The sequence below is a fragment of the Monodon monoceros genome, unplaced genomic scaffold (genome assembly GCF_005190385.1).
Source record: "Monodon monoceros isolate NGI ecotype Baffin Bay Population unplaced genomic scaffold, NGI_Narwhal_1 Super_Scaffold_15, whole genome shotgun sequence".
Taxonomy (NCBI): Eukaryota; Metazoa; Chordata; class Mammalia; order Artiodactyla; family Monodontidae; genus Monodon; species Monodon monoceros.
Window position 1 is genome coordinate 59,919,450 of NW_021703771.1, and position 13,721 is coordinate 59,933,170.

The 13,721-nt window shown below is 40.3% G+C and overlaps 1 protein-coding gene across 2 annotated transcripts in view; it reads right to left on the bottom strand.

Moving 5' to 3' along the window:
• Positions 1-13,721, bottom strand: part of SLC2A12 (solute carrier family 2 member 12) — a 72,282-nt gene that overhangs the window by 31,617 nt on the left and 26,944 nt on the right. For both annotated transcript variants that reach the window (XM_029223769.1, XM_029223768.1), the window contains exon 3: positions 964-1,086. In XM_029223769.1, coding sequence (XP_029079602.1) covers positions 964-1,086 — 123 coding nt within the window. The remainder of the gene's footprint in view (positions 1-963; positions 1,087-13,721) is intronic.

Here is a 13,721-nt window from a genome sequence, read left to right on the forward strand (position 1 = left end):
TGATCAGTTTTGGAGGATGCTGGGGAACTACCTCATTATTTTGAAAAGTAGAAAATAAAGAGAAAGTTTCAAACATTAATCTTGATTTTCTTATATGATTCATACTTCGGGCAGGCAAATAACTAATGAGAAGAAATTTCTCCTTAAGAGAAGTATTGCTGATAAAAAACTTAGTAGGAATAATGAAATGAAGATAACGGATCTGGGAAATGATCCTCAAAGGATGCAGGCATGACAAAGTGGGAGATAAGCACACAGGACATGCCTCTGATGGCAGGACACAGGCCATCACCTGGGAAGGAGTTTGCAAATAAACAAGAAAATCTAAATCTTTGTCAGCCTCTACATCTAAATAGCAGTTTACAGGAAACACAAAGGACAGAGGGTCACGTGATGTTACTACAATCAGCAAATCCAACCCCAGGGAAAACTCTATGAAACAAACGACCCAGTTTCTTCATTAAAAATATAAAGTGTAGGGGGAGGAGAAACGGAGGTGAAACCTACAGATTATGAGACATATCAATCAACCATAAATTAAGTATTTGGATTGTGATTCAAACAAACTATAAAAAATAATTATGAGACAATTGGAGGGATGTGAACACAGACTGGATACTTGATACCAAGAGACTATTAATAGTATATTTTTAGGTGTGATAATGATGTTGAAGTTATAGTGTTTAAATGTCTTATCTTTTAGAGGTCCCTGCTGAAATTTTAGAGACAAAATGACATGTTTGGACAATGACTCCAAATAATGTGGGGGGCAGAGCAGGTGGGGTCATAAATGAAGACTGATAAAGTTTTAAATTGGGTGGTCAGTACATCAGGTTCACTGCCATTCTCTTTACTTTTGAGTGTGTTTGAAAATGTTGACGAGAAAATGTTTTTCAGGCGAGTGTGCTTCCCTAAGATTTGTCCTAAGAGCACAAAAGGCGTTAGAGGAAAGCAAGTTCTTACCTGTCACAGTCAAAAAGGTCAGAGAAATGAGGAGATTGATGCCCCAGTTCATGCTAGAAGTTAGAGCCATGGCTCGTCCTCGAATTCCACCAGGAAAAATCTCACTCAGCACCAGCCAGGGCACTGGAAGACAAGGAAGAGTGGGTGGGGGACAGCAAAATGATCAAAAAGCCATTGAAGCTGAGGGCCAGCCCACTGACCTCTGCCCTAGCCCCACATGATCTGTGGTTGGAGAGCAGGGCCATGTCCTTTTACAGGACGAGGGAGGAGAGAGTGTGCTTCCTCCTCACCTCCAATCAAGTGAGAAGGGATTCAGGAGAAACACTGAGAGAGCTTGACAATGGTCCCTGGAAGTAGAGGGAGGGACATAAAGGGCTGGGTAGGGGACACTGGCCTGAGAAATGCAAACAGAAAGGGCAGTGGCTAAGGCCACCTACCCACGACAAGGGGCAGCTGTGAGCCTCAGTGCCAGAGCCCGCCTCTATCTGCTTTCTTCTGGGCCCTTTCCTGTAACCTCCTCTGCCCCCGACCTTTGCCAAGTCCAACATCATAGCTACTGAGTGGGTAGGAGGTAGAGCCAGGAGGGCGGAGGAAGGAGGCTGGCTCCTCTCCCCTCCCCCACTTGGGCTTCCTGGCCTGTGGCAAGCTGGGTGGAGAGAAGCTCTCAATTAGACAGAGCTCCAGGATTCGATGTTATGCCAGACCAAACATTTGACTTTCTGAAAGGAGACTCTTCTTGGCACGAAAACTGATCAGAGGACTTTTTATGATCTGAGAGTGACACAAAACATTATAGGACCTGCCCGACGGGATTAGAAAGCGCAGCAGAGGAGCAAATTAACTTGTCTTCTGCTCACAGCCTATCAAATCCAGTTTGCCGAATAGCTACCAGTTCTTCCAATGGGCTGAGACCTTTACAAACCTTATCTCATTTGATCCTCGCTGAATTCCTACCAGATAGGAACTATATCACTCTCCCTCTTTTATAGAAGAGGAAATGGAGGCTTAAAGGAGTTCATAATTTGCCAAGGTCCCAGAGCTCAGAGGTGGCAGCAGAGGTAGCGTTGAGCCTGGGTAGCCTCTGGAACTCATGATTTTTCATCTTGGTGCTCTCTTGGGGGTGGCTCAATAAATATTCGTTAATGAATACATAAATGTGGAGTATCAGCACCTCTGATTCTGAGGAAAGAAGGGCTCAGGAGCTGTCCCAGCCCTGCTCCCTGCTGGCTAAGTCACATTGTGTTGCAAAGCCGGTGTTCAGATACAGACCAGATGCATCCTCTTGCCCAAGAGGAGGCGGTGTGAGGGAAGAAGCGAGAGGCCAGGGAGCGGCCCCCCGCCAGCAACCACCTGGGCTGCCAGGGCCAGCCAGAATCATGGAGCAGTCACCTGTGTCTCTGATTGAAAACTCACCTCTCGCGACAAGATCATGCTCTGTAGAGAAAACACCTGCTCGGAGTAAATGTGCTGTTTTAAAGTAAGAAAAATATTTAAATTATACAAGAGGGCTGGAAACACATTTTTTTTCTTGATTATCTTCTCCAAGTGAATCTACGTAGGGCGGGGGCGAGCACTGTAACCAAAGGAGCATGATTATTATTGTTCTAATTAATAGGGAATTCAAAAATAACATTCCAGATCCCTCCCCTCCACTCTTTCCCCCAGAAGACCTTCACTAGATTCTTGCAGATTATATCCTTGGAGACGGGTGCAAAGCTCAGGTAACCTCGCCTTGAGGTTTGCAAGACAGGGGATCTGGATCTGAGTAGAATGACAGCTGCATAATTCTGGTGAAGACTTTGTAATGACCTGTCCTTGGGCAAATACAAGATGAAAGTATGTAAGTCCACTCTGTTGAAGAGAAATAACCTATGCTGCAAGCCAATCCCCCAGGCCCCTTCCTGCCTTGGGTATTTGGTGAGGGTAGGGGTGGAGCAGAGCGTTCCTTATGGTCTTTTGCTCTAGCAGCCGTGAGGAAAAGGTGGGGGAATGGACATGCTGATTTTCTTTGACAAGAGTTAGCACTGGTTTTCTTGATCTACTTCCATCCCCACTTCATCACCTCTGATATACCCCACTTCCCCTCCCCACCTTGCATCATGATGGCTTCTTGGAATTATTTGGTGGGGTTTGGGGAAAATCCTTTCCACGCTGTCCTCAGATGAGAATGAGTTGATCCTGCTGTTACAGAGAGTGGTGGATCTTACCAACAAGAAGATGGGACAGTTGCACAAAGCACTAGTTATAAGTGCTCAGTCTGAACTGTCAAGGGCTCACCTAAAAGCACCCAGCAACCACACTGAGGCCTGTCCTAGGCATGCATTCAGTGCAGCAGCTGAGCCAAGTTCTTGGGCAGTTTAACCAGTCAGTGAGCAATGAACTGAATACTGAAAAACAGACTTCCGTCAGTCTCTGATGGGCCCTTGTTGTCAGGCAAAACTTACACCTGACATTTCCAAAAGTAATATATCATTGCTAAAAGCGACTACTTCTTTTTTGATCTAGTGGAGAAAATTTAAGAATCGATGCCTTGGTTTAGGCAATATTGACAAACTGGATGTTGAAGCAATTGACAAAGGTTTTGACAACGATGGTTCAACACCCCCAATATGGAACCTGTCAAGTCAAAAATAAGGAGAGTAAATAATAGTAAATTGGGCTTCCCTGGTGGCGCAGTGGTTGAGAGTCCGCCTGCCGATGCAGGGGACACGGGTTCATGCCCCGGTCCGGGAAGATCCCACATGCCGTGGAGCGGCTGGGCCCGTGAGCCATGGCCGCTGAGCCTGTGCGTCCGGAGCCTGTGCTCCGCAACGGGAGAGACCACAACAGTGAGAGGCCCGCGTACCGCAAAAAAAAAAAAAAATAATAATAATAATATTAAATTAATTTAAATAATTAATTAATTAATAATAATGTTAAAATAATTTTAACAATGATCTCAGAACCATAAAAATCGCAGGTTTTCAGATCCAGAGAGCGTGAAATAAAAATCTGAAAGTGGAACTTGCAGCAGGATAGAATTTACTGAGAGGGTAAAGTCTTTCCATGGAAGACTTAGGAGCAAGATGGTGCCAGAATCTTATAGGCCTCCATGTTGCCTGAAAAAGGGCTGTGAGCACCCAAAGCAGAAGGAATGGAGAAGCTCTTTCAATTCATAAGTAAAGAGCAAAGAGGTATAAATCATCACATGCGGATATATATTGGTATTTAATAATAACAGGTGGAAGTTTTTTTTTGTTGTTTGTTTGAATCCCTAATGTTTTTCCAATGAGATGGCCTAATTTCTCTCCAACAAAAATCAAGCATTGTCACATGCCACAGTAAAATGGTGGCTCTCTCTGGCTGTCCTCATTATACCCTTCCCTGATGACAGGCCCACAGGGGGTGCTTTGCGCTATCTGCTCGTGAGGAATCCACAGAGTAGTCAGAGATATAATAACTCTTCTACAGTGAATGAAGCCACTCACTGCAGCTTAGCAGGCCCTGCAACAATTCTCCTCAATGCCTATTATTTCACTTTTAACCCCATTATTCTAGGCCCACCTCAGCAATATGTACTTGTGTAAATGTCAGTCTGCACGTGTCTTTAAAGTCTTCTCTAGGTTACAAGGGTTGAGGAAATTTTGGTCTTGCTGGGAGCTAATTGTCCACAAATATTGAAACTCATATTTCACATGGCATTAAATCACCAGGGCTGCCCATCAGAACTTGCCTGATCCAGATGAAATCTGCAGAGTTTATGGCTACACAGAGTGTCATAAAAAGACCATGAAGGACAAATACGTTGAAATGTCTTTGTTTGTAATGGAGGACATGAACTTGAATGAATAGGGCCAATCAGTGGAAATGGCTGAGCTCTGTCGCATATCAACAGCCACACTTAGCTCCTCCCTCCTCCATATTTCAGCCACTGCTGAACAATTTTTTCCACTGAGGCTGTCATTTCTCTCCCTGTGCTTTCAGATTCAAACCCCGCAGCATTTCAGGCATGCTTTCCATTTGGCTTGAGCATTTTCTGAACCACCTGGCATGGCAGCCTCAGGTTTGAAAGACTCATGGAGGCCTTGAAACTCTTACCAGGGAACTCCTAGTAACTTTGGAGGAAGTTCTACACTTAGGCTGCAGAGTTCTCAACAACTTGATGGAGCCAGTGTCCTATACTTTGTAGGAGTGAAGCCAATTAAATTATGGCCCTATAAGTTCCTTGAGTGGGAAAGTCTTGTCCTTTAAAAATATACTCCACCGTAGGCCACCATCTCCAATATCAGCAGTGATACTGTAGCTTTATTTTTATTTTTTGTATTCTCCCTTTTCTCAGTCTCTCTGAGTTTTGCTTACTCCTGGCCTCTTTTAAAATACTTTTTTCAAGAATATGATCTTGGATTACTTAACAAACCAAGGAAAACAATGAAATAAAACCTCAATGTTCCCAATCTTTCTATCTTAATGATTTCTAGTCAGAATCAACCGAAATGATTTCTTAAAATATTTTTTAGGAAATTGGATTAAATGAAATAACCCTTAATAAAAAATGCCAGAGTTAAAAATGGAACCCTTTTGTGATCAGGTACTAATTGGGAATAAGAACGGTGGCAGTGGTCTCCAAACTTTCTTGCTTGTGTAGCCTTTAAAATAATTAGAAAAACTAAGTACTTTCTTTCATTTATAAATCAACATCTAACATTTTTTACCATAAATTTAAATGACAGCAAAAGACGCAATTTCTATGGTATTTTTAAACTCTATATTTACAGTAGAGAATAATTATATCACTCAAGTATATCCAGTGGAATTTAAATACAATACCTATTTGATACTCATCTTCATCCATTTAAAAATATAACAATAAGGCATTTAACATAAAGTTGACATCATTTTCAAATAGACGAAATGTGGGGGACTTCCTTGGCGGTCCAGTGGTTAAGACTCCGCACTTTCAATGCAGGGGACGCGGGTTCGATTCCTGGTCAGGGAACTAGGATCCCACATGCCCCGTGGCACAGGCCAAAAAAAAAAAAAAAAAGGGAGATGAAATGTACTGTTTTCAAGAATAATAAAAATAGAAGGGGAGTTGAAAAAGTTTTTTAATAGGAGTGTCACTACATTCTTTAAATTAACAACAAAAGTTTGTTGTAATGATATATCAGCTGATAACTTGATTAGGTCATCCTACAGTTTTGTTGAAAGTAAATTATTAGAAATATCTAGGCTTATGAGAGAATTATTATCTAGTCATTAGAGTCATTCTTCCATACCACACCTACACCAATATTTCCAACTGTCTTTTTCATTAGTGTTCCTAAGGTTTTTATAATTGGGGACATATATCATAATAAGATTTCTGGTGGGTAACAGGTGTGCTTTCTTTTAAGTGGAAGAATAGTTATTACTGGCAAGACAGGGAAGAAGAAATTTTGGCAACAGACTTTTCCTAAAAATCCAAAAATTGATTTCCTTTGATGTATCATTGAAGGAATATTCCAGAAAGTAGCCTCCAGGATTATGCTTATCCCAGTTTGCAGATCACTGAACTAGAGTTCAAAAGGCAAAACAAAAAAGGGAAGGAGATACAAGAAATTAGTCTTTTCTGGTTTACACTATAACTTGAATGTCATGCTTCACATGTAACATTTTATGCTGTGCTTTTTTCATGAATGATGCTTCAGACTCCAATGAGAAAAGTATTAATAGTTTTTAATGTTACAGGTGTTCCTTGGAAAAATGCTTAACATTGTGTTCTGAAAAACAATAAAGTAACAGGTGAATGCTGTGTTTATTAAGATAGTGTTAAAACCCTAGTCTGTTTCTTTAATGTCTTTACTGTCTGATATTCGTAATTTTCAAGGGCATGGGCCTATGATCATAGCGTGGGATGGAGAGGAAAGTTAAACACCGATGTATTATATTATGTGAAGAGTTGCCTTTGGTAATGTTGTAAATGGTGTTACTTCTCTTTGTTTAGCTGTGTTCATGCTACAAAAATGTAGTTTTAGACTCTGTGGTTCTATTAGGTACCACTGTGCATCATTTAACTCCAAAGAGGAAAGTGAGATTTAATTAGCTAAGGCACATATTTCTTTAAGTTTTTCCTCTTGCTTGGGTGCAAATTTAGTATAAAACCATTCAGATACTATTATTTGTTTACTTTGCATTATTGCAATGACTAACACCAGAGGACCATATAAATCACCACTTTAATCAAGCAAAATAACTTTTAACTTAATTTACTGGAAAAAAAAAAAGGAACAGTATTGGTGTGAATATTGATGATAACTGAAATGCAAGATTTAAAAGGAAAAAAAAAAGATTTGAAAGATCTTAAAGGTAGACACAATTAACACAAACCCATTGTGTGAATACGATTGTATAATGGCTACATTTGATAATAAAATTCTCCTGTTTAAAGAATAATAATTTAATCAATATGCCTCTTCTCTAAGAGTATGTGATTATCCAAGAAGAATGATAGAAAAAGAGGGTGAGCACTAAAAAGTCTTTGACGGTGATGGTTTGGAATATTAGAGGCCTGGTGTCTAGGAGGAAATATGAAGAATATCAAAATATCTTTGAAAACATTTGATATAATTCTGGTCTGCAAGCCTTTGTTCTAAACCCTGTATATCTTAGAGTGAAGCAGCTGAGTAAACTTCCAAATTAGAACCTGCTGTTCCACACCCCTGGAATTGTCATAATTTTTAGCTGTACAAACAACACATAAACAATTGCTTTTGGAAGAGCTAGAGTCATTCAGGTATAAAATCTAAATTTAAATGTTATGGCAGATGAGTCATATGCTTCCTACTGATACCCATCCTCCAAAAGACTGGTTAAACTCCATAAAACCAAACCAAACAAAAAGCTAGGCTCTACAATCTTTGTACCTTAAGAAGTTCTAATTTCTTGTTTTAAACAGAAAATTGGCCTTTTCAGAGTGTTTGAGTTGAAAGACGATTTTTCATGGGTCTCGCATTTCAGCATGTCTCATGAGAAGAGGCACCGATTTTGTTCCAGGCTGTCTTTCTAAGGATGTTCATATAACAAACAACCTTGGAAGACAGAGTGTCCCCTCTAGAGCAAAGTTTTGTTTACTATCCAGTAGATTAAAGATAATGTCTCCCTCCAGGGGAAAAATCAGGCTGGCTTACTGTCTATTATAAAAGATTTGGGTTCCCTAAGCTTGGGGTTCCTCTCCTCTAAAACAACCCAGTCTAGGTATAGGTGTCACCTGGCCTGGTTCATAATGCCCTGTGGGTATTGGGGCTTGGGGAATTTGTGCAAATGCTGGTAGTCTGGCTATGGCTATTGCTATGAATAATAAACTGTCCTTTGTCTCTGACCAAGGAGTCTTGTGTCTTTTGCCAAAATCCATGAAACTGAGGCTAACTTGTAAGCTTGCAAGTGGGCTCAAATATCAGCCAGTTTACAGTTCTTGAGAGTTTGATTACTTGTGGCTATGGTAGGATTTTTCTACAAAGATCTTTTATTGCTATTACTAACTTTAGACTTCCAGCTTACATCTGAGAAATTTAACGTGATTGTTAAGCCTGAGATAATCCACTGAAATATTTCTATAAGCTCTAACACTAATTAAGTAAACAAATTCCAGGCTCAGACTTCTACATATTTCTTTTAGGAAAACCAGGAAGGAGTTGTCTCAAATCTTTTTTGGAAAGAGTTAAGTTCTAAAACATTCAATTACTAAACCAAGGTAGGAATTATTATCCCATGCTATGACTAATCTCAATCTCTCTCTTTTTTTTTTTTTTTTTCCCACTCCAGGGGAAAGGTTGAATCTTGTATTTGGAGCAAATATGGAAATTTGGAAATGAATATTTTGGCTAACACCATACATTTTTTTAAATGGCCTTAATTTTAGTAAATTTAAAACATGAAACTTCTTTAGTCATCAAATGAATTAGAGGTGGCCACACATCCTCAATTGAGTAGTTTTACTCAGATATAACTTCTGGTCAAATGTGCATGGGGTTCCCCACAAACCACTTTTATTTCTGATGGCCTAGATATTGACACAGATTCATACTAGAGGAGATCAGGATATGTCAACCCTAGACTAGAGAGACAGCTCCCCTTCATCACAGAAGCTGAGAGAGTTCCAGAAACTTTTTTTGACTCACCTAACAAATATTTCTTGAGCCCCTATTGTGGGCCAGGCCCTAGGTTAGGCTCAAGGAAACAACAATGAACAAGCCAAAGTTTGTGTGCACACAGGACACAGAGTCTAAATTAGTTGCACCAACTTAGAAGAATGGACAGTTGGGTGTTTCTCAACCTAAATCACACCTTTCACCTTTCACCAAAGACTCAGAATTTTCTGTAACACCTGTCTGATAACCTAGAAAGCTCTCTTGACTGTAGGTAATGCAGAAATGAACCATATTTCAAGCAACACATTTTCTTTAGTCTTGACCTAACTGGAATGGTGTGCATAGAAGGGAGGTGAGGAGGACCATGGCATCATAATTCAATATGTGGCTATGGAGCGTCTGCTGTGTCTCCTGATGTGCCTTAAGCAAAATGACTGCTGGGGTCAGTGCTGGCCTTACCAAACCTATACATCTCTTGTCCAGACTATGGCCAGATATTTTAAAATAGCACTAATAACTAAGTGTATTGAGTCCATGCCACACACCAGGCACTACACTAGGTACACGTCATACAAATGGCTTTGTTCAACCCCACAGTTACACTGTGAGGTGGATCAGGAAGCTGAAGCCTAGGGAGATGGATTCACCTGCCTGGAGTCCTACACTGTAGAGCTGTGGTTCAAGGTCAGGCAGCCTAATGCCAAAGCGTAGTCGGAATTCACACACTCTGTTGTATAGCCTCCACAGGCTTTCTGCTCTTCTCCTAAACCTCCAAGCTCATGTCCCCCTTAAGGCCACTTGATGTTATCCCTGATCCTTCTTTATTTTTCTTCATCACTCTTACCTCCACCTAAATGTTGACACTTCTCTCCTCCTGAAGTTGTATTATACATGTATTCATTTTCTGGCTTATTGCCTGTCCCCACCACTAGCTCCACTGGGGAGAGGTGTGGCTCTCACTCATCCATCCCTGAATCACCAGCAATGGGTACCATGCCCAGTGGGTTGTGGTGAGCAATCCACACGTGCTGGACAAGTAAGTGAGCAGATGAATCCCTACCACTGTCTCCCTCTCTCCTCTCTTCGTAATCACTCCAAGAGGCTTTCTTGCTGGAACTCCTGCCTATTTGGTAGAAGAGATTGGGGGAGGTGATTTGCTGTCACCTGTCATTCAGTCTTCAGTGTAAAGTTCCGCTTGAACTTGTGAATACAAAGGCAGTTAAAGGATGACAGTCATAGCCTTATTACAGAACTTAATATGTGACCTTGGACAAATTTCTTCCATCTGCTCTAATGAAAAGATATTAGTCATGAGATGGAAGAGGAGTTTAATTAATTTATGGACATAGGAATTTTTGGATTTAAAAAAAGTCCTAATAATTGTTTTTTAAAATTAATTATTTTTATTATTTATTTTTTATACAGCAGGTTCTTATCTATTTTATACATATTAGTGTATACATGTCAATCCCAATCTCCCAATTCATCCCTCCACCACCCCACTCCCCTGCTTTCCCCCCTTGGTGTCCATACGTTTGTTCTCTACATCTGTGTCTCTATTTCTGCCTTGCAAACCGGGTCATCTGTACCATTTTTCTAGATTCCACATATATGCGTTAATATACATTATTTGTTTTTCTCTTTCTGACTTACTTCACTCTGTATGACAGTCTCTAGGTCCAGCCACGTCTCTACAAATGGCCCAATTTCATTCCCTTTTGTAAAAGCCCTAATAATTGTTGTGAAAAGAACAGTCACACACATTTTTCTGCGTTACAGAGACTGTTCTAAGGAGGGCAGCTACACAACTATTACCTCGGATGAACTCATGAAATAATAACTTTACGCCTTGGGCTTGGGCTTGGGCTCATCTCTGCTTTACTTTTGAAGCCCAAGAAGAAGAGAAATCGTTATGTGGCTCTATGTCCTCATAATGTCAGGACTTTTTGGTTCTACCCTGAAGCTTGAACCACAATAAAAAAAGTGTTCAGTTATTAGAAGGAGCTAAAATGATCAGGACCACCCCAGAAAGACTGGAAAGTCAAGTTAAGTTTTCGAACATATTTTAAAGTGAGAGATGAAGCGTGGAAAACGGAATGTTTCATAAAAATCTCCAATAAAAGCAGTGGGGTATATATTGTGATTTTTATTTGATGGAAGAGTTTTGGTATTAGTTACAGAGAAATGGAGGGCAGAGATTCTTAACCTCGGGCTATGAAACCCTTCAGCAGGCTCGTGAAGCCTACAGATTCCTTCATAGAATAATATTTTAAATGTATAAAATAAAATATATGAGATTACTTGGTACCAAATTTATGCCCCCTCCTGAGTTCTAGATTCCAGGGTACCCCTATTTATGCTAAAATCAGGGAAACAGATGACCAGAAAGTAAAATGACGTAGGGTATACACTTTAACCTAAAAATAGAAATACTTTTTGACAAGAGAAACTATGTTGTGATCTAATACAATGAAGGAATGTTGTTCTAAGCCAACACATATTTTAAAAGATTTAATAAAGATGATTTAATCTTGCTTTGATTTTGCTTTGGAACAGCAAGTACTTTTCCCTTTATGCCCCTATTTACACAAAGGATTTGCTTCTGTTACAAGTAATAAACTCTCTAAATGAAATACCTGAGCAATAATCGCATCAGGTTAATAAGTTTTATAATGCATTCATGATCTGGTATGAAAATTTGCTCTTAATAAAAATCTTCTTTAAATTCCAAATGGTTCGTGCCAATGCTCTAGAATACAGTTTTGGTGACTGAATTGGAATTCTTATGGTATGTTTTCTTTAGAAAAGAAAAAATGAACTGCAGCATGAATATAAACAGAAATGGCTAACTCTTAGCAAGAAAAAAGAAAGGACAATTGTTCAGATCTCTTCTAAAAACCCTAAGAGAATTGACAGTCTCAAGCCACCCATGTGAATTAACTGCTTGTTTTCCTTAGAGGGAATGTTTGGGATTCTGTCTCCGACTGCTTGCCTTCTACCCTCAGGCGTGACTATCCGGATCAGTGCTTGGAACAGCAATTACAAGTTGAAGAAACCGTGAGATGAAGGGTTATTTCCCTTTCCCAAACCCAAACCTCCTTCAGACTGAGATTCTCCATCTCATTAGCATTGCTTTTGTTCTAAGAAATGCTCAAAAAGACTCTCTTCTCCATGTGAAAGCAAAAAGCAAAGGTGTCCCCCAAAAAATCTGGGACTACTTTTAGATACTCTGTGTCTAAAAGTAGGAATTAGTGAAAGTCCCAAATAACTCTTTATGACCTGACAAAGAAATGCCCTAAATGCCTCCAACTACTTACTTCTGAGCACTGCTAACTCTCCTGCATCTTTTCTTAGAGGCAAAAACAGAAAGAGATTTTTAAAACTCACACCACAGTTGAGACAGGAGGGAAGGCGGCAAGGCACAACCTTTAAAAGAATGACATAGCTGTTGAGGATATGACAAAAACTGGTTAGAACAGATTATGCCCAAGATGGTAGAAGATTTGACTTCCAGAGGACCTTGAGCCTCATTATAAGCTCATTATAATACATTAGCTATGCTAAATGACATACACACAGGCACCACGACAGTTCCAAAGCCAACCATTAAAGGCCAAAAAGTGGGCCGTGGCCCAATTCCTGGAAATCTCTGTCCCTTCCCCAAAATAGTTGGAATAATCCCCCCACTTGTTAGCCTATGAAATTACCCAGCTCATAAAAACGAACTACCCCATATTTCAGGGCCTCTCGCCTTCTGAGATGGCCCATGCTCTGTCTGTGGAGTGTGAATCTCCCTAAATAAACCTGCTTTCCCACTTAACTTTCAGGGCAGAGTCCTCTTGCCTGCCCTCTTGTATCCTTCACAAGCGTCCTATATTAATAAATCTACTTGCCTATCACTTCACCTCTCACTGAATTCCTTCTGTGCTGAGACGTAAAGAACCTGAGGTCCATTAAATCCTGTGACCAGGTGTGTGGTTTCAGCTGGGAGATTGTGGGTTTGAGTCCCCGCCTAAGCCAGAAATTTTGGGGTCAAGTCCCAACTGAAGTGCAGCTGGATTCGAGTCCCACCTGAAGGAGTGAGATTAGAAGATTGTGGGTTAGAGTCTCAAACTGAGGTGTGTGGTTTCAAAGTGATGGACTGTTTTGCAAAAACATGCTGGTTTCAGGAGGAACAGGAGCTTCTGTGGTAACCTAGTGTTCCCAGCTTTCCTGGTACTTAGCCTACCCACTAGATAGCTTGACACAGATAAAGAAGCACACTTCGAGATTTTTCCTGTATATTCACCTTAGTTTTAAAGTTCTCCTTTCCCTCTCCTCCTTAGAAACATAAATGTACCCCTGCATGGTTTTCAAACAGATATATACAGTGCTGACTTAAAGGGACAGAAGGAAAAAATGTGAGATGTCGTGTCTTCCCTCAAAGAGCTTACAATCCAGTAACCACATTCTGGTTAATAAACCAAACAAGCATACAAAAGCAGTACACTATATCATTAAGGACTAAGTTGTATTATCACGTGGTAACTTCCATTTACATCACACACTGTAACATCCAAAACACTTGCACATGCATTAGTTCCCTTGATGCTCACCTATACTCTGTGAGATAAGACAGGTATTACTATGCCCAATTCATGGATTTAGAGAGAG